The sequence below is a fragment of the Euprymna scolopes genome, chromosome 42 (genome assembly GCF_053919585.1).
Source record: "Euprymna scolopes isolate OS-2025 chromosome 42, ASM5391958v1, whole genome shotgun sequence".
Taxonomy (NCBI): Eukaryota; Metazoa; Mollusca; class Cephalopoda; order Sepiida; family Sepiolidae; genus Euprymna; species Euprymna scolopes.
Window position 1 is genome coordinate 33,375,929 of NC_136523.1, and position 22,845 is coordinate 33,398,773.

The 22,845-nt window shown below is 36.0% G+C and overlaps 1 protein-coding gene across 1 annotated transcript in view; it reads right to left on the reverse strand.

Annotated features, from left to right (window-relative positions):
• Nucleotides 1-22,845, reverse strand: part of LOC145267008 (aromatic-L-amino-acid decarboxylase-like) — a 418,556-nt gene that overhangs the window by 93,584 nt on the left and 302,127 nt on the right. Inside the window, exons 3-4 of the mRNA XM_080122908.1 lie at nt 20,878-20,991; nt 14,141-14,263 (exon numbers count right to left, since the gene is read on the reverse strand). Coding sequence (XP_079979034.1) covers nt 14,141-14,263; nt 20,878-20,991 — 237 coding nt within the window. The remainder of the gene's footprint in view (nt 1-14,140; nt 14,264-20,877; nt 20,992-22,845) is intronic.

Genomic DNA, 22,845 nt, shown 5'->3' on the forward strand with positions numbered 1-22,845 from the left:
AGGGTTGCCCCTACATTGACCAAGGTCTTATATGTGGGGTCGCCCCCACATATGGTCTTTGCTTGCAGTATCTGTCGGAACAGATGCTACACTTTGATCTTGGCCCGAAGGCTACGGAGGTGGCCTAGTCGTGACCAGGCACACACACGGACGTTCAGCTTTATATTATAAATTTAAAATTGCTAGGGATAGGGGATAACGGCACAAAGTAAGGTAAACAGATTTTTAGAAGTATTATTAATTGTTTTTACTTTGTTTCCTTGCGTTTGGTATATATTACTACACCTGCTTTTCCTTGTTTCTGTAAGGATAGTTTGCCTTACATCCAAAATAGTAATAGTATTTATCAATTTAAATGCCAGTGTGATGCTGTAGCAGTGTCAGAAATTTCGTGAAAACTATTGAATAATTCCACCCGCTATTTTCCAAGCTTATAACTCCTCTAAAAATGTAATTCAAGCCCTAATTTTTTTTAATTAAAGGAGCAAGGTTTCATTAAAAAAAAAAAAAAAAAAAAAAAAAAAAACGTGTTTTTTTTTTTAAAAAGGTTTTAAACTTTGGACTTTACAGGTAAATTTCTAAAAAACACTACTTTTTTGTTTTAAATTTGAATATATTATTTATTGATCTTTTATCTTTAATCTGTGATATATAAACCTTTTGTGCACGAATTAATTATTTACTTTTTAATAGACACTTGAAAATTGGGGGGTGGCGTGAATTAAAAAAAAAAAACGTTTGTCTAAAATATTATATCTAGTTTATTGGAAAGAGCATAAAATTTCACATTGACCCTGAAAATATCGAAAAAAGAAAAATTTTGATAGATTTTTAAAGTTTAAAAATTTAAAAATACTGAACTCGTAAAATTCAATTAATTTCATTACTATTTTTTAAAAAATATTTCTATTACTTTTTATACAACTTTAATAGTTTATTTTGGAAGTATAATCTTTAAAGAAAATAAACAACTCACATTTAAAAGAGAAATTACGAGTTTTTATATTTTATTTCCAGTTTCGTGTTAGGGGGTGTCAAAAATTCCTACAAAAATTCTGATAACACCTAGTGATGCTGGTTATGTCGGGCAGACTCCTTACATTTGCAGTCTGGTATAAACCAGCACATTCCATCCAAGATTAGAAAGGGTAGAGCGGGATACGTGAATCTCCCTTCCTCTACAGCTTTGGACTCTGCTATTGACCAACATTTGGTTGAGAATCCTTGTAGTGTCAATAAGTATAAAACAGAGTGGTTTGAGATACGTCATAGAGCAGGTTCTAAAAATCATTTAAAAGTTTTAGAATTTTCTTTATCGCAACTCGTAAACCTTCTTTGTGCCGGCAGAATTGTTAAAAGCGTTAAATCTCTTCGCGAAACTCTGACCGCCTCCCATTTTTTCCCTCGTCGTGCTATTTTACTTGCTTTGTAGCCGTTTTATTAAAGTTACTTAGTGGTTTTAATCGTTCTTTTTGGCACAATTTATAAAAGATCATATTATGGCAGAGGGCGATATCATCTGCCACCATATGCATCTGAGAACTATATTTAACGTAACATTTAACCAAAACTTGGCGCTTATGCAGTTTTCGTACCGCGTGATTTGTAAATATGTTTTTTTTTTCAGGTTAAATTCAAGCTTTACCATATCGTTCTTTTTTTTAACATTGTAAGGCTGAAGCATAGATTAGTTACAAAACACCCTCCCCGTGTAAAGAACGGCTTTCAAAATAATAATATAATTATTTCAGCACGGAACAAAAAAAAAAAAATACATAAGTACCCAGCAGTTTAAAACTTAATCTTGCATTCTTTCTTTTTCTTTTATTTGTACGTGTATAGCTTAAATTAAAATATAATCGCATATTCACATTTTCAATAGCGTGATTAAATTTAACCCATTAAAAGTTTAATAGGCAGATTAAATTAAGCCAAACTTTAGTGCTTATGCATTTTTGATATCACGCTATTTGTAAATAACTTTTTCAGATTAAAATCGAGTTTCACGATATTTTTAAATAATAATCTTTTAAGAATTCTGTTTTGTTTTTTTTGTTTTTTTTTTGTTTTTTTTTTGTAATTCAACCGAGAAAAAAATTATCAAGAAAAAGTGTTTATTTCTTTTTTTTTTTTTTTTTTTTACATAATAATATTGATTTTATGTCCAATTTCATTTACAAACTTTATTTTAAATGAAATAAACAACGGAATTTTTTTATATAACAATAACTATTTTTTTTAATTATTTGATCTTTTCAGCTGGAAAAAAGGTTGAAATTTTTATGGACATACATTTTTTCAAAATTTATTTTCCGTAACATGAAAGATCGGGAGGAGGTAATGCCTGAAATAATATATTTAACAAACCCTACTTTTATTATATAAGTTCTTTTTTTAATAATGGATAAATTCGAAAATTTAAGAAAAATATGACTATTTTTTAATTTTTGCTAGATTTTTAAAATATGGGTATGTTTACGGCTTCAAAAACGTCACTACACAGGAACGTTGTTTTAAAGCATCGATGATGTAAACACGATTTTTGTCTCGCATTTTCATTTTTTTTTGTATGCTGTAAAAAATTTGTAAAAAATATTAGCAGTTTATTTAAACCTTCTTCTTTTAAATGGTAAAAAATGATGATAATATTAAATTACAGTTACATGGTGTTACATACAGGGTGGTTAAACTGTGGCGCGCGTTGGAGGTACCTATTATACACTTGTTAAAAAAAAAACGATTAGGCTATTTTGGCAGTACAGACCCGTTCTTCAACCTTAGTACACGCAATATTTAATACATTTATTATTAAAAATGTACGTTTACTTTGAAAATTGATATCCTTCTCGAACACAAATATTGCAGGTGCTCTGTTTTATAATTTAATTTTATAAACATTGTCCAACAAAACTAAGCTGTTGGTTTAATTCTATAGATAAACTTCTGTTTACATTACGCGACTTATCGATGTCCACCGAACGAGTCACTTTAAGTGATTGTTTATAGAAGCCATTTCGAGGGCCGCGACGTCGTACGTTATTCGTGGCGCATAGGTTAAAGCGTTTCCCTTCTTCGCGACTCCTTTTATAACTTTCGCTGCACGTTCGATCCTGACTTCCGCGGATAATTTTTTAATTTTTATTTATTTATTTTTTTCACATAAAAGGCTTGGATTACTTATTTCCCATTAGTTTTTTGGGAAACACAAATATGTCTAAAATAAAAATATATGGTTTCTTCCTGTTTCGCCATTGTTATTTAAATAAACCGTTCTATTTATAATGTTTACTTTTACAGCTTCCTTAAAATGGTCACTTTCTTAAATACCGTTTACATTTATATTAAGTAGCGTACAGGTTACTACAGGAATTTATCCCCCTTAAGGGGCACAGGGTTCGATAGTTTTTTTTTTTTTTTTTTTTTGCCACCATAACTCGAGTCTTGCCAACAAAAATACCTTGCCCTGAACTTTATCATTCCCTGAAAAATATCCTGAACCTTCCACCAAATTTTGTGACAACCACACTCCCAAGCACAAAATGGGGTGTCTAATCCGAAAGCCATTTTTAACATAAGGAGGTTGGGGGTTGGCCAACAACAAAAATAACAGCCGTATTTTAAATTTTTACGCGGGGGTGGAGTGCATGTTACCATCAGGCAACGCAGATAAACGGGTCTTGCTAGTTTGCTATATATTTGAAATTGTGACCACCTTTTCGTACTTCTGTGGATTGTAAAACAAAGCCGAACAATTAAATTAAGTAGGAAGAAGAAATCTTTCCTTTCTTGCGAGTCTGGTTGAGAAAGCTTTGTTCCCGCGCAACAAGTTCAATCGGTTTAAACGTTGAACGATTAAATTAAAATTCCACACGGTAGCTCCCCCTAACGACCGAGTAGTCGCTAATGGAAATGAAGTTGATATTAACAGTACAAAACAAGATAGCTGCATCGAGGTTAAACGTTGGCGTCGTGTTAGATAATTCGCAAGTGATTAACGAGCCGGGCGACATCTAGCGGCAACTGACATTATTATTCGCAAAATGGCGACTTTTCGCCGCCTCGGATTGATTATTCATGGCTGGTTAGTCAAGGAAAACGGCCTAATTTGAATCGGGCGTAATTTGTCAGTCCATCAAAATTATGGTAATGGCCGCCTGGTTGTGAATATCCCACAATTACTGGAAGAGATATTTACGATGGCCAGGGGGTACTGTTGTTGCCGAAAACATTGTTAGAGTTAAGAGCTCGGGTCAAGTAGCGATTCTAATTCGAATGCGTTTTATTTTGATAAATGTTAAAAGCCACGGTCAATGAAAAACGCGAGAAAAATAAGTATAAGAATTAAAAATGGTTTTATTTTTTACTAGCAGTGCAGCCCGGATTGCTCAGGTCCTATGTACTCTTCATAACTATATATATATATATATATATATATATATATATATATATATATATATATATATATATATATATATATATATATATGTGTGTGTATGTATGTATGTATATATGTATATATCAATGTTCTTTTTGTCCGGAACTTGATGTTGAACCGACTCTTGCGGAAACAGTTGACTGCATAAAACAGATAAACTCGAACAAAGCCCCTGGGTTGGATGGCATCCCTGTTGAGCTGCTGATACATGGTGGTGTCAATGTACATTGTGTGGTCCACTCTTTGATATTGTCAGTATGGCAGGGTGACCCGGTTGCCCAAGATTGGATAGATGCCATCTTGGTTATGTTGTACAAAGGAAAGGGTACAAGGTCTGATTGTGGAAATTATCGAGGTATCTCGCTGCTGAGTCCGGTTGGAAAGGTGTTTGCACGGCTTTTGCTAAACCGATTGGAAAAGTATGTATGTCCTATTATCCTTCCGGAATCCCAGTCTGGATTTAGAGGTTAGCGAGGAACTGTGAATATGGTGTTTTCTGCTAGACAGCTTTTGGAGAAATGTATTGAACAGCGTATGCCTCTTTGCCAAGTGTTTGTGGACTTAACCAAGGCGTTTGACACAGTCAACCGTGAGGCTCAATGGAAAGTGCTGGAAAAATTTGGCTGTACATCTGCTTTTACAGACAAGTTCAAGCAACTTCATCATAGTATGAAAGGTCGCGTCAACTTCAATTGTCGGCTTTCGGAAGAATTCCCCATTGATAATGTTGTGAAGCAGGGTGATATAGCTTCACCAATATTGTTTTCGCTCTATTTGACTAGTGTGCTCTGGTATGGTTTCCACGATTGTGATATGGGTGTTTATATTAAATTCCGAACGACTGGAAAGGTTTTCAACCTCAGAAGATTCCAAACCAAAACACTTGTTAGTAATGGACTTGTTAGGGAACTGTTGTATGCTGATGATGCTGACCTGGTAACACACTCCCCAGTAGATATGCAACTAGTGATGGATCTCTTTACAAATGCTTGTACCTGCTTCGGACTGACAGTTAGCATTAAGAAAACAAAAGTCATGTACACTCCCGCTCCCGATGATGTGGAATCTGATATCTTCGTCTGTGGAAAGTGCTTTGAAGTCGTAAAAAATTTTGTCTACCTTGGGAGTGCCTTATCAAATGATGGCACTCTTAATGCGGAAATAAGACAGAGAATCAGCAAGGCATCTAATGCTTTTGGAAGGTTACAAGATAGTCTGGTCTGACGGTGATCTGGCTCTGACAACTAAAATTTCAGTATATCAAGCATGTGTAGTACCATCCCTACTCTACACATCTGAAACTTGGACCTTGTACCGGTCACATATAGAATTGCTCGAGAGGTTCCATCAGCACTACCTTAGACACATTCTTGGTTTAAAGTGGTATAGCTTTGTCCCTGATACATATGTCTTAAAAAAGGCTAAAACAACCAGTATTGTTACCATTATTATTAAGAACCAGTTGCGTTGGGCGGGTCATCTCATCCGGTTTGAAGACCATCGTCTCCCAAAACAATTGTTCTATGGTGAGCTCTTTCTTGGAAAAAGACCCCAGCACAAGCCCCAAAAAACGTTTTCATGATAGCATCAAGGAGAATCTGGTGAGCTTTCATATTCCTGTTGACAGTTGGGAGTCCCTAGCGTATGATCGCAAGCAGTGGAGGACACTGATATACAGGGGTGCAGAACACTATGAAGCAGCCAAAATAGACCGAGAGAAGCTTAAGAGAGCATGTAGGAAATGCCAAACCTTGCTGCCCAACCATGGAGATCTCTGGATCTGTAAGGTGTTTGATCGGGCTCTGTTGTCGAAGGCAGGTTTTGCTAATCACATGAAAGCCCACGATAATACAGGTTCCGCTGCATTTAGTCTCATACAAACCAGTGAACGTTTTCAGTGTCATGTCTGCTTGAGGGTGTGCAAGTCACTGACAGGGCTAAAAAGTCATATTCGGGCACATGGATATTAGTGACCGAGGGAGTGGCTCTCGTCTGACAAGACGTTGCTATCGTCCTTCTGTTTTTCTTACCAGTATATTTAGGAAGCCGACTGTATCTCAGTTGGGATTCTTTTGCACCCAAGCGCAGACAGATAGACCTCATCAGAACTCTCACGCATCAAGCTTTGATGATCTGTTCCAGTTCTCGATTGACGTCCGAGCTTCACAAAATTAAAGAAATTTTCCTCTCCAATGGATACCCCGAGCAACTAGTCTCATATACCATACGAAGTAAGGTTGACAACTTTAATAGAGCTAAGGTATATGGTCCTTCTCGTTGCCCCATTTATCTCAAGCTTCCGTGGTTAGGCTCTTCCATCCAACCTTTAGCAGACAAAATATCGTCTTCGGTAACACACTGTTTTTAATGCTGCTAATTTGCGCATTATTTATTCAACTCGTCCTGCTTTCCCTTCCTTTCTTAAGGACGCCTTGCCTTCCAATGAACAAAGTTCGATTATTTACCTTTACAAATGTCAGTGCGACGCTCACTATGTTGGAAAGACGATACAGCGATTATCGGTCAGAGTGGCTCAGCATGTTCCAGGCTGTATCCGTAGACACGAACCGGTCCCGTCTTCTAGAAGTTCACAGGCGCAAGAATCTGCTATAGGTGACCACTTGTTGGACAAGAGAACATGTCCTGATCTCTACTCTGATGACAGTTTTTCCATTTTACATAGAGCACGACATCGTTTCCACCTCGACGTACTAGAGGCTATTGTCATCAATTCTCGACGTCCCTCTCTCTGCAGACAAAGGCAGTTAAAACATTCACTGCAGTTATTTAATGACTCTTGGTCGTCCGTGAACTATTTTTTTATTCTCTTCCGACCACCTTACAATTACAGTATTTTTTTTTTTTTTTTTTTACCAATTCATGGTTTTGAGTAATCAACCAATTTACCGACGATTCCCCTGAAGAGAGTCGGTTGAAAAGCGCTTCGGGAATATGAAATCTGTTTTTTTTCCCTTGTATCTTTCGACAGATCGCATAACATTTTTCCCATATCATCCGTTTTTATTTATTTGTGGGACACCACATTATGCTCTTCACACACACACACACACACACACACACACACACACACACACACACACACACACACACACACACACATATATATATATGGATGGATGTATATATATATATATAATATATATAATATATATATAAATATATAAGAACAAGTAGTTAATAAAACATGTTAAAAAACACTTTGAAAAAGAGTTAAAAACATATTTAATTTTAAAAAGGAAGCACAAAATAAGTGGATAGTCCTTAATCCGCGGAGTTTCGAAGAAATACTTTCCTTCTCATCAGAGGGCAGGAATTAGCGAAATGCGGGATCGGATTTTGCATGTAAAAGTATTTAATGAAACCACAAGTAAGTCACAGATCTTACTTGTTAACAAAAAGTGAAGCAGAGGGAATAGGGCGACGAAAAAGGTGATTTCACGTGAATGGATAGTCTGGTGAAAAGTAAAATATCTAATAACGGTAAAATCCAAAAATCCAGAATCCAAAACAGCTGATTAAATTTCCATTTCCATAAGAAAAATCCAAGGGAATCGCGTAATTGGAAGATGGTCCAAAGTAATCCAAAAGGCAGAAATCCGTGAAATAATTTACAAATGGGTACAAGGAAAATGGGTTCAAATAATATTATTAAAAGAAAGATAAGGTGTACGTAGAAAAAAGAAATAGAAGAAATGTAAAACTCGACTGTCAAAGCTGGTCTTATTTAAAAAAAAAAATATATATATATGTATGTATATATATATATATATATATATATGTATGTATATATGTATATATATATATATATATATATATATATATGTATATATGTATATATATATATACATATATATATATACATATATATATTAAAACGTTGGACATATGTCCAGGTAACCTATATCTAAAATTTAAAGTGTTTAGACCCAAAATTGGTGGAGGAGTTTTGTGTAGAGTCTGCAAAGTTCCTTTCAACTATACCTCTTGGCAGCCAAATTTTTGCTCAAAAACTGATTAAAAAGCTTGCTGCATATCTGAATACTTTTTATGTAAAATTTCAAATGTTTAGACCCAAAATTGGCTGAATAGTTTGCTAGAGGCCGCAAAGGTAAAAGTTTTTGAACTTTGACTCTTTGGAAGCCAAATTTTCGGCTCAAACCGATTAAAACGCTTGCCCTATGTCTGAATACATTTTCTGTAAAATTTCAAATGTTTAGACCAAAAATTGTCTGAGTACACAGGTAATTTTGACCCCTTAACCTTTATTGTTTTGGGCTCAAATCAAAGTATAAAGTTTGATGCATGTCCAAGTAACCTACATCTAAAATTTCAAATGTTTAGACCCAAGATTGGCGGAGGAGGTTGATAGAGTGTTCAAAGGTGAAATCGTTGAACTTTGATCCCTTGACAGCCAAATTTCTGGCCGAAAACCGATTAAAAAGATTTTTCCAAATCTCAATACCCCTTATGTCAAATCTCGAGTCTGTAGACTGAAAATTGACAGAGTAGTTTGCTAGGGAAATGTACACACACAGACACACACAGAGACAATTTCACTTTTATAGTTATATACATTTTCTTTTCTTTCATGTATACGGCGTAATCACGTTGGCACAACGGTTCCCGTTAGATTATTGAAGTTAAGCTACGTTGAGCCTGGTCAATACTAGAAGGGGTGACCATTTGGGAATTGCAGTTGCTGTTTGTGCTCTCCGCTTATCTCGGCATTGTTTCCGGTTGTCCTGGACGTCTTGTCTTAATATTGCATTGCTACCCTTACAAGGGGTATCGATTATCTTTCGAGACTGAACAGAGGCGATAATGATGTTTTTTTTTATATCTAAACAAGGAATCATTTCTATTTAAAATCCATTTAGTGTTATGCATGTAAAATTGAGAAAAACATGCTTGGAATGAGTCAAGATGAATAAAAGAAATCAAAACAAAAATGACCACCAAATTTGATCTGATGTCGTGTTTATCTAAAAACGAAATAATTTTCAATCGAAATGATTCTTCATTTTAATAATATTTCTTTCTTTTATTTTGTCCCTTAGTCCTCACATTCCATGAGCGATGTTTCTGACAAAGAGGAAAGAATTGCTGTTTTCTAGGTTAGAATCTATTCCATCTAACACATTTATTTAATCCACGAAGGTAGCATACTCTTGTTTCCGTCAACAATGACCCATGGCATAACGGATAAAGTACTTGATGAAATTCAGTTCTAAATCAAATTCCTTTGGAGGTTGAAGGTTAAAAATACAATTGCGAATTACTTAGGAAATCTACCCTGTCATGGCTGATAGAACAGGAACATGCTACCCGCATAGATTAAATGAAGAATTGCGTTCGAAATTCCGTGCAGATTTCTAAGTTCGGCAATAAAACATCCAGCGTTTGACAAGATACACTTGAAGAAGGTCGGAGGTTATATCGACCGAAACATTGTGGGAATAACACTCAAGATGAGAAGAGATTACTCTTCTCATCTTGAGTGTTATTCCCACAATGTTATTATAAACATCTTTTATTTATATTTGTACAACCCAGGGGCTTTGTTCGAGTTTATCTGTTTTATGCAGTCAACTGTTTCCGCACGAGTCGGTTCAACATCAAGTTCTGGACAAAAAGAACATTGAAGAATGCAAACGATACGGAGATTGCTGAGTTCAATAAAGTACACCTGGAGAAGGTCGTTGGTTACATCAGCCGAAATGTTGTGAAAATGACACTTCAAATGAGAACAGTAGCCCAAAAGAATCTAAAGAACTTGTCATTAAATAAATTCTGGAGCATTGAACCCCCCTCCAAAATTCAGAAACATTATTATTTTTTAAAATCTTTTGTCTTCTATCTCTGTTTCTTGAATAACTTTCTGACTTTATTTATTTATTTATTTTATATTTTAAGAAGCCCCTCCCCCTAACCACCGATATCCACGGCAAATAACACCCTACATGAGAATTCTTCTTTCAAACTACCTCAGCATAACATTCACGGGCAGTATGAACTAGTACAAATACATTGAGGACATTGCAAAGGCTGCTGCAAAGAAGTGGGCTCCCTCTATCATGCTAGAAGACTACTCATACGTGAGAGTATCCTGTACCTCTACAAGGCCACCATTCGCCCATACATGGAGTATTGTTGCCACATCTGGGCTGGTGCATCTACCACTGGTCGCTCACTCTTGGATAGGGTTAAAAAAAAAGAGTAATCAATCTGATATGTCCAACTTTGTCAACTAAGCTCCAACCCCTGTCCCATCGCCGCAATGTTGCATCTATGTTTTACAAATATTTTAATGGAATTTGATCTAATGAACTTTTTTGCATTTGTGCCTCCTCGACGTACATATCCCTGACAAACCCGGTTAACAACAAAATCACACCCCTTCACTGTTGAAGTCCCTGAATCTTAGAAAGCTATCAGATTAGAAAATCTGATAGTTTTTTTCCCCTCAAGCAGCTAGATTTTGGATTTGGCTTCCTGCTTTCCTTACTGTACTGAAATGCAGAAGGTTAAATGTAATGTAAACAACATCTAGGTATGGTTCCAAATAGTAGCCCCCTTATGTCCGAGTTGCGATATGCCTTGTTTGGGGTGAATGTGACTAAAACAAAAACAAAAAAAATAATAATTTGTCCAGATTTTGTATATATTAGTATAGAGTCGTGATTTCAAAAGTAAAAAAAAAGTATTTCGGTGCCATCAGTTAGAATCAAAACTCTAGCAGTCAAAGCTGGTGACGTTACCACTGTATTAAGGTGACACACGCATATGAACCGATTTAAAGTTAAAAATTAAAAATAAACTAAGCTGAATGTACAAAACATATAACGATTTTTCCAATTTCGACCCATTTTGATCCCTTCCAAACTATTTCACCCAGCTAATTACCCATAAAAGAACGGCCGGCGAAAAATACAATCATTTGAGCCCCCTATCACCGGGCTGCGACTTTTAATTTTCGAGAAGACAGAGTTTGAAAATATGGAGACAGACAGATATATAGCATTTTATATATTAGCTTTGTGAACTCAATTCTTGATTCAAATAATCCAACTCAAGCTCAGTGGATGATTGAACGGGTCAGGTTGCTTTATAGTTATAGGTTGCTTAACTGTTGAGGTCTCTAAATGCCAGAAAACTTTCTACTCTAATAGTTTCTTCCCTCGAACAGCTAGACTTTGGAATTCCTTTCCTGCTACCTGTTTCCCCGACTGTACTGATATGCAGAAGTTTAAATGTAATGTAAACCAACATCTTGTTAAATTTTCTTAATCATGGTCCCAATTAGTAGCCCCTTATGTCCAAGTGACGATGTGCCTTGTTAGGGGTGAACGTGAGTAAAAAAAAAAAAAAAAAAAAAATTAGATATAAGATTTGTAAACGCAATTCTTGATTCAAACAATCCAAATCAAGCTCAGTGGATGATTGAACGGGTCAGGTTGCTTTATACGTGAAGTTGACTTTTGTTTTTACTTTGCTTTCTGTCGTCTTCGTTGGGGCAAATCGTTAGAGCTTATTGTGTCTTCTGGCAAGGAAAAAAAAAAAAACTTATCGACTACTGTTAAAAAAGACTTCAAAGTATTCATTTGGCAAAAGTAAAGAACATGAAACGGAAAACGAAATAGCGACATTAACGAAACGTTTTCACGCGTGATTGTGGCCAACTCTGAAAAGACAACGAGACGACGTTTCCAAATTGACAGAAAATGGCGACGACCCAAAGAAATCGTCTGACAGATCAAACCATACTTTTATCAAAATGTTTAATGTATCTACTCGGTGTTGCCCGGAAGCAATTTTTTTTTTTTGTTGCTTGTATTTTTATTTCACTTTCATTTTTATTTTTTGCCCTTTTTCTTAAACTAGGGCACCTGATGAAGCCCTTAGTTATTACTAACCAGTTGACTGAAACATACTCATGACTGTGTAGCGATATCTTAACGTATACGTTAAAACAAATAAAAAGTACGTTTTTGGCCAAGTAAATCTCTTGAATTTCTTCAGACTTTATGAATAAGCATATTTTTGGCAAAGGAGCATTTTTTGAAGAGAAGGAAGGAAGGGGAATCCCTAGTTAGAAAGGCATGCGAAACACACATCTACCTTTGTTGTGGTTACGGAAATCCCATCTAAATATTAATATATCGCCTGATTTTCGTATCCTTATTTAAGAGCAGAGTCATGACAAGTTGCTACAGAGAGCCCTAAGCCGTTGGGTTCCTAAATTAGATCTTGTTATTTCTATGGTTCCTAATACTTAATGAACTTATGCTTGTTTTGAAGTCTTGTTTTTGCTTACACAGTATATATATATACACACACACACACACACACACACACACACACACACACATATATATATATATATATATATATATATATATAATTTTTAAAATATAATTATCCACTGACACGTGTTTCGTCGTCTACGATCCATCAGAGTGGCTGAATCTAGCGAGATTTGATGAGTCGTAGACGACGAAACACGTGTAAGTGGATAATTATATATTTTAAATAATATATATGCCGCTCCCCATGTGGGGGTACCAAATTGGTTAAAGGGAAAATTATTCCCAACTCGCATTTAGGTAAAAATACACTTTCGTAAATAATTGAATTCATTCAAAACGTATCGCAAAAATAAAAAAAACACACACACACACACACACACACACACACACACACATATATATATGTATATATATATATATATATATATATATATATATATATATATATATATATATATTCTTTGTTTTTAGATATACTAGCAGGGGTGCCCGGCGTTGCTCGGGTGTTTGGAGGTGTATGCTGTGCAAAAAAAGCAAAAAAAACAAAAAAATGGTTAATTTTTTAAAACTTTCACCCCTATAATGACCCCTTAAAATTTATAGTTTCGGGCTCAAATCACTTTATTAAGTTAGATCCAGGTTCAAGGAACCTATATCTAAAATTTCAAGTGTCTAGACCCAAAATTGTCGGAGGAGTTTGGTAGAGTTCCTAAAGGTCAAATCGTTGAAATTTGACCCTTTAACAGCCAAATTTCTGGCTGACACCCGTCACATCGATTTTCCCAAATCTCAGTACCCGGTATTTCAAATTTCGAGTCTATAGACTAAAAATTGACAGAGTTATTGCGTAGGGAAATGTACACAGACAGACAGACAGACACGTTCACTTTTATATAGATTTTATTTTTATTTCTCTATATTATTATTTTTTAATATTTTTTATTATATACGTCTTTCATTGTTCTTAATTCAGCTTTTATTTATATTTGTACTAGCCATGGTGTTTGGAAGTGTATTGAGCAATAAATAAATAAACACATAAATAAATAAAAATAAGTGGTAGTAGGCAGGCTCGAACCCGTACTGCAAAGGAAGAAAAGAACGTGAAAAAAAAAGTGACGCCTTCGCCGTTGCGTCCATCGACAAATTGGAAGTGATGAAGGTTTAAATTAAGACTAGTCAATCGAAAAGACAGGATGACTTCCGAAAATATCGGCGAAAAAGCGACCCCTCCTTGTAGAAAATTGCCCAGTAGAGGGTGAAGGAAGTAATCTATTTAATTTCAAAACCTTTCAGCGACTTTTTGGGTACCCGTTATATATATATATATATATATATATATATATATATATATATATATATATATATATATGCTTACCTGAATGACACCGCCACCGTTGTTGGTTTGCTTTCGATGCAGAAAGCTGGATGGAAGTCCAATCATTTTCCCCAACCAATCCATGACAATAGTTTCCAGTTCTGTACACGCGGGACTTGAAGCCTGGTGACGAAAAAATAAAAAACAACAACCCATCAGCTTAAAGGAATTTGGACCAGCTTTCCACATCCAACGTAAATACACATCGTGTCTATTATTCGTGAAGTTTATTATCAAATATTCAATTTATTAATTTTAACATTACATGATTCAGTATTTGTCATTTATTTTTTGATGATTTATCAGGAATAAAGGCTAGAAGTCACTCGACGATAAATGTTAGATTATGGCGGGGCAACACCGGGTTACTTTGCAGACGATCAATCTTCCTAAATCGACTGTTATTATTAAAAGTTAAAATGTTGTAGAAATAAGTATGCAGAGGGAATGTTTTGAAAGAAAGGAGTGTTTAGTTGAAATATTTATGTAACTTAGAAACAATAACAAGAAAAGGTTGTGGTGGATTAAACAATAGATTTTCAAACCTAGAGATAAAAACAATAAAAATGGGCCAGAGAAAACGTGATTCAAAGTCACATATTAAAAGATGTGAGTTGAATTACGTAATAGCATGCGAATAGTTACATATATACAGTATTAGTCAGTGGTCAGCTAGTTAGAAATAGAAGACAGGACGTAGAAGTCGACAGAAGTCGCTCTTATGAGTGTAGGAAGCGGCATATTCCAAGATAGCCAATATGTGAACAGAATGTTGTAATCTCTAAACTGTCCAACCGGCACCAGAGAATAAAAGTTGTATAAATATAACAATTGCTGTTTTCGTGTTGATTGTTATTCGAAACGTTATATTTTCGTTCTGTTATTGTATAAATAAGTTCTTAATGAGCCGTTCTATATAAGTTATCAAATTTTCCAAATTTTCATTACTAATGATTACTATATTGTCCAATGTCTACTGTACACTCTCTAACACTTATCCTTGAGTGGCCTCTTAGCCTTGATAAGTGGTGATTCCTATATATATATATATATATAAAAAAAAAAATTAAAAAAAAAATTTAAAAAAAACTTATGTTCACCAGAAAGTGCCCCGCCATTTGCAATTTTTAAATACATTGTATGTTTTTCGAGCTGAATAAACATGTTACATTAAATAAAAATATTATCCCGTTATGTCGTCTTTGAATTGCCAGGTATGCGTTTATTCGTCGCTTAAAATGAACTGTTTTACATGTATTGTCCACAAATGTTGAACATAGCATCATCATTCGACATCTTAAATCTACAGATGGTCGATTATATTAATCGCTATGATATACACTCTCTTACTCATTCAGCAAAGAACTCGTCTGCCTCTCGTCGTAATGTACAAGCATTGGTTTGTACAAGCAATTGCCTCTCCCCCTTTTCCACGTCATCATTTCTTGTCAGCATCACAACACAAGTTATACGTCTATCAGATTTGGCAACAACGTAATCATCTGCTGATTTGGTACAACAATTATACACAGGATGGAACGATAAAAGTGTCATTAATCATGGGTTGGTTGGTTGTTTTTGTTTTACGGCATATCAACCCCTTTTAGGTTATATAATGCCGAATCCAGTGATTTTACAGAAATTTTTTTATTAGAATATATTGTTTTTTTTTTTTTTTTTTTTCTCAAGACGGTTTCTATTGAATCCATAGTTGGGACCCTAACAGGTACTACCACTCCGGGTCAGAGTGAACCTAGTGTAATGCTATGACCCTTTAGGCGTAGTATCTGTTAACTGTAGCAAGCGGGGTCAATGGTCAAAACATTATTATTATTGTTATTGTATTCTTATTAATTGATTTGAGCGACGGATGGTCGCTGGAACAGTTATTGTGATTAGAAGAATAAACAATTAAATTGCGGAAGAAATGATTGACGTGTGAATCGCAAAAGGAATGTGAAAATAGAAAATATATGTAAACATTATTTTGGGGTTTCGAATAAACAAATAACTAGCTGTGGACATTATGTTGGTCTGAGATACGTAATTAGGTGACATAAGAGAACACGTGATGTAGTTAGTTTTGGAGAGATTCAGAGAGTTGAGGATTGACCACCAGAGCAGACAGACGTCTAGACAGGGGTGGACAGACAGCTAGGGAGCGATTTGTAAGAATAGAAATGTAGACGAACTGCAGATCTTGTGAAAACCATTTGAGACAACTGTAATAAATTTATATTATAAATATATAAATAGTTGTTTTATGGTTTTCACAAAGAAAAACAGATGTCTCAATTGGATGGTGCTGATCGCTTCATGGTTCGTCACGGAGCAGCGGGAAGATACATAAGAACTCTTCAAGAAAAAAAGGTATAAGGCATATATTATTCTTCTTCCATATGAACTGTAAAATATTCCCGTGTGATAAGTGTGATACAACATGATTCACTTTACACGTCAATATCATATCCTCCTAACTAAACAACATACATACAATTTATACGTTAATCTGTCTGTTAAAAGAACAATATCTTACATCCACTAGATAAGAGTTGGCTCCACACTTCCCAAAGCCTGCAAGCTGGGGCCTCACCATCGGATATAGTTTAAGGCATTAATCATGGGGATATGCTCAAGTAATAAGGATGGAACGATAAAACACTGCAGCTTTATTTTAAAGCTTTTATTGAAAAAATCAATTCAGATAACTTGATTATGGAGTAGAACTAACATCTATTCAATATAGCCGTCTTCAGTCTCAATCACCGCCTCGATACGGGTCCGGAACTGGGAGCATGCCTTTTCCACAGGCGTCGACGGGAGCTCGGCGAACACTCGGCGGATGGTGGGGATCAGCCTGGCTTTGGTTTTGTGGGAGGTGATGTTGGTGATGTTCCTGACATATGACCAAACGAAGTAGTCCAGCAGGTTCAGGTCGGGGAGGGCTGGAGGTCGGTGAGGGAAGGATACAAAGTCGTAGCACTCCTTCTGAAGCCAATCCTGGCTCTCTTTGGACTTGTGGGTCAGCGCCGAGTCCTGCTGCCACACCCAGGGTCTGCCAGTGGCCAAGTGATTGCCCCAGTGGACCACCATACTCTGCAGCACACCCAGATACATTTGGTGTTGACTTTGAAGATGTGAGGTGGCATGATGTGGCCCTCACTTGAAACCACACCAGAAGTTCCAATGTAATGTGAACAGACATCTAGCTGTCCATCTCCGTTCATAATATCCCTGCAACTTATGTCCCCGATAGTAACCCCTACTTCAAAATGGCATTGTGCCTTGACTAATAATAATAATAATAATAATAATGTTAACACGTGTGTAAACGTGTTACATTAGTTGTGAAATGAGTGCTTCTTACAAATGTTTTATAAGGTGAAAACTAATCAAGCGCCTAGAATAAAAATAACAATAAAATACCGGTGTAGCAGAGCGAGATTTTGGCTGCGAGATTTCAATCCCGCTAGCGAGAACCAACGAGAGTTCCCACTTACAATAAGAATGAGACACAACCACAACTCACTACAGACTCGGAGACCAACAAACATACTCTCGACGCTACAAATCCGCAAGCACACAGTCAACACGACACACTCAACTCGACGACTTGCAAAAGACACACTAAACAGCTACAACTTAAAAAAAAAAAAAAAAAACTAACATGCGGCCGCAGACGAGATTGAACTCACTACACGAGTTTGTAGTGTAATTCAAATCTTGGCTGTAGCTGAATACTTGATGCTTCGCTATGGCTATCAAAGGTATATTTTTATCATGACTCCATGACTAGATTGGCCCATCTACCCCCCGAGAGAAGGATAAATCGCGACAGTTTCCCAACCTGGTATTTTACCTCGCGGAACATACAGCGCCTCGCCTTTCCAAATGGTCACCATCTAGTACTGGCCAGGCTCAATGTTTTTTTGTTTTTTTTGTACATGGGGGTCACCATTTATCAAGGCCCGAAGGCCACTCAGGGATAATGGTTATTGTGTGTACAGTAATCAATGAGATAGTATTGTAGTAATCATTAGTATTGGGGGTTTTGATAGAGTGTCTTACTTAAGGGGGCGGTTTGTCAGGAGTTTGTTTATGTTGGACTTGAAGACGTCCAAGTTGTAGTCAGGTGGGAAACAAGCAAGCGACAGAGAGTTCCACTGGCGTGCAGTTCTAAGAAAGAAGCTTTGCTCATGGAATCTACGTTTGGATTTAGGCACAGATAAAGAGTGGGTAAAATTACTGACAGTAGTTTCAGCCAGACGGGTGTTTCTCGTGAAAGACTGGCGACGGGGGACGAGGAATTGGAGCTCAGACGAGCACCTGCCATGGAAATAGCGATAAAATAAAGACAGGCTTGCAACGTCTCTTCTGTGTGAGAGAGGTTGCAGGGAAGAGAAAAGAGCATCCCCCACTAAACCACGAAGTCTATTTTGTACTCTGTCAAGGCAGGATAGGCTGCTTTTAGCAGCTCCTGCCCAGATGTGGCAGCAGTACTCCATCCTTGGACGTACTTGCTTAACTTCGGTGATCTAGCGAGAACTGGTGTGTCAACATGATTGTGGCGTATTACACCGGCAACATCTCTTCCGTGAAAAAGAAGCTTTAAGCAAGAGCAGAGTTCAAAGTTAGTTTCATCCTAACACATGATCCGTATCTTTAACTTGTAATGGAACTTTTCACTGTTTTGTCTTACTCTTACCTTATGTGGGAAATACCGTTTTTAGCATTATTTTATTTTAACCTGAGCCAAACTAGGATTTGAACGTTATAGATGAAAACAAAAGAGATATGTTCAAGAGTTGTTAAAAGTGACAATACTGGTATCATGGATGATACATTTTCCTCTTACGATTTGAAGAAATTATGATTTATTACACAAAAGCTAATATTATTTATCCAAATAATAATATATAATAAAAATAAATATAATAAAAATAATTATTAATATAATTAATAATTATGACAAAATAAAAATACTTAACATATTATATAATAATAATAATAATAATAATAATAATAATAATAATAATAATAATAATAATAATAATAATAATAAATTACTTAAACGGAAATAACAATAAAATATTACATAAAATAATATAAAAAGTGTTACTGAAGAAATTGAATGAAAAATGTTTTTTAGCGTCTCTGGAGACTTTCAAAAGATGGAACAAAAGATATTCTTTTTCTTGTTCTTTCTGGAACCGTCTCTAGTGATAACTATAAATAGCGGACAACCGCAAATTATAATCAGTTATAACACGATGTTGGGACGCAATGGGAGGCGACCACCTATTATAATTCCGACTGAAGGAAAACACAAGAAAACTCGAGTCGTTAAAATAACAGATGAACCAAACAAGATACAGAGAAAAAGCTCATTCATCAACAAACTGGTAAATATAGATTTTTCTGAATTATATTTGACCAAAAAGCATTTATGTCTAAAAAAAAAAGATTAAACAAACATTACTATAAAAACATTTACTTCTATTAAAAGAGAAATAACTAGAAAACAGAATTACTTCCCTTACACTATCGATTATAAACAGCTTATTAGACATTTTGCTTTCTTTACTATTTTTGACTTTTCTTTTCTTTTTCTTTGTTAAATTTGTTTTTCTTTTCAAATTATCTTTTTTTTTTAAATCTTTTATTTTTCAATAATATGTTTGCAGCGTTCCGTTAACCCCTAGGCTAGCAACAAAACCGTACCAGCTGGCTAAGTTGAACATCATTTGGAAGGACAAGCAATCAAGCTCAGCCCAAAGATAAGCGTTTTCCCGTATGCTTGTGAAACATGGACCCTCACAGCAGAATTAGAGAAGACTGCTTAGCATAACGAATGGGGAAGTCAAAAATAGAATAAGGCAAACCATTGGTCCTTATGAAGATCTTTTCCCCATAATCAGGAGGCGCAAACTAAAATGGTTCGGCTACGTAACAAGAGGAGAGAGGCTTGCCAGGACAGTGCTCCAGGGAACAGTCACAGGAGGAAGAAGAAAAAGAAGAAGAGATTGTTAGACAACATCACAGAATGGACAGAATTGAAGCTGAGCGAGGCAGTCAAACGTGCAAAGGAAAGGGAAGGATGGAGATGACTGGTTGGCAGGTCATCTGTAGCGCCCCAACGGCAACCTCCACGGGGCACGTGAATGTGAAACGTAATAAGCACTTTTTCTTCCAGACCACGACATGTTCCAGATGGAGTACTTCCCATGAAAGTAATGCTAGAGCGAAGAGAGACTAGCAAAATCTCAAAGAACAGTTGGCTTAGAATCTTCTTGGAATGGTAGAATGAGCGAATCATTTTCTTCCAGAAAATTTACCAACAGTTTGACAGTGAAAGCATTTTCCACCCCCTTTTTTTTTCTTACTCTAACCTTATGTGGAAAATACCGTTTTTAGCATTATTTCAACTTGAGCATAATAAGGAATTGAACGTTAATGGTGAAAATGGAAAACATTTGTTTTAGATTCCCTTTTATGACTGCCAAATGTTCTCTCCCTTTTATGGCTGCCACAATGGCTGCCAGAAATCGTCAAATTTTATGGGTTTTTTATTAAAAAAAACACTTTATCAATTTACAGAATTTTTGGAATATGACATTCATATATAGATTATTTCTGTATTTGCGTAATTTTAGATAAGCATTCATTTAGAGCTTAGATTCTTCTCGCCCTCAAGTACCATACGGTATGATATGCCGGCATACGCATAAGAAACTTACCCAAGTGAACCCGAGGCATCCTATCCCATTTGCCAACATGTCACCCAGCAGCGAAGGGAAGGAATTAAGTGCCGGGAAGTAAGCGTGCATGTGAGGACTTTGCCAGTGGGTCACCTGGAAAAGAAACGAAAAACGAAAAAAATTACGTTTCGATTAAGAATGAAAAACACCAAGAACACGAACAACAAAAACAGCAACGATAAACAAGAAATGTTTGTTTCGAAAACAAAATCAATAAAAAAACAAAAAAACAAAAACATAAATTTATTTTATCAGTAATACAAAAGATGCCTTAAATAAGCTTCCAGACTTTTTTTTTTGTACAAGCATTTAAAATTGATATATTCTCTTGAAACTTCAGTATGTTGTTGCTGTGCATCCTATGAGATGACTGGCCAATTCTTATGATTTCCGGTTCAAATGAACAGCTACAGCAGGAATCGGAATACACCCTACTAAAGCTTGTATGTTACAACTGGTGAATTTCAAAAATGCGATCTCGACATGATGACAATTTAGAAGAACGATATGCAATAAAATTATGTTTTAAACTTGGAAAAAATGCGAGAGAACCAGGTTTTGGACCGTCTTGCATGAATCAAGTATCAATTTTTGAGTGGCATAAGAGATTCAAAGATCGCAGGGGGTTTGTGAGGGATGATGAAAGGTGTGGGAGGAATTAGGAAGTCAGGACACACGAGTTGATTGGCCAAATAAAAAATTTCATGGATAAGGACCATTGTGTATCTATAGAGTCAATAATTGCACAGTTTGATGTCAGTGTGGGAACTGTACACACAATTATTTACGAAGAACTGAAGATGAGGAAGATTTGCATAAAGTTTGCCCTCAGGGTACTCAATCCTTATCACAGACTATTTGACCAAGATGGGCATCAAGACAGTTCCTCACCCTCCCTATAGTCCAGACCTTGCTCCCTGTGACTTTTGGTTATTCCCTAAGCTCAAGGAAAACCATAGAGGTTGCCATTATGAGACTATTTGAGGAGATGAAGGTCATTTACACGCTAACACAAGAGGACATCCATGGGGCATTCCAGAAGTGCATTGCAACTGGAGGAGATTACTTCGAAGGAGACTAGAGTTTCATGCGTGTACTATACGTAAAAATGCCAATATAAAAAAAAAAGTCTGGAAACTTATTGCACGCACCTTGTATATATATATATATATATATATATATATATATATATATATATATGGAGAGAAAAATCCAGCGCACATTTTGACTCCTACAAAAAATGCCTGTGTAACCCCCCCCCCCCGCAAAACATTCACATTAAATACTTGTCTAGCTACAACAACTGCCAATAATTTCCTAGAACTGCCTGTTTGTGGTACACAAAACCATGGGGCTGCTTCCCAGCTTACTATAATATGCTTGTTTTCAAATCTTTGAAACACTTGAGGAGATAAAAGTGACCGTGACGGTCAAATAACAGAGCTTCCGTCTGCCTGCTTCCCACCGGACTACAACTTGGATGTGTTCAAGTCCAACGTTAACAAATTCCTAATGAACCGCCCCCTTAAGTAAACATTTCGTCAAATCTCCACACTAACGTAATGTACTTGCAACAACCCTTATCCCTGAGTGGCTTCCGGGCCTTGATAAGTGGTGATCACTGTGTAAAAAAAAAAAGAAATAAAAGGCCTTCCAGAAGTTGTTAGAAAAACACACCAAGTGCATTGCAGCTGGAGGAGATTACTTCGAAGGGACTCGAGTTTCATGTGTGTACTATCAATAAAATTGCCCATACAAAAATATCTGGATACTTATTGCAGGCAGCTCGTTACTCTCGAGTACATGTCTACTTATCAATAAAACAAATAAATTCCAAAACGGCTGGGCCAATTTAAAAAAAAAAATCTCATACAGGTATACTTTATATGTCTAGCAGCGTTCTTAGATATGTTTTGTATCGGAATGCCTCCGATAAGTATCGAAAAT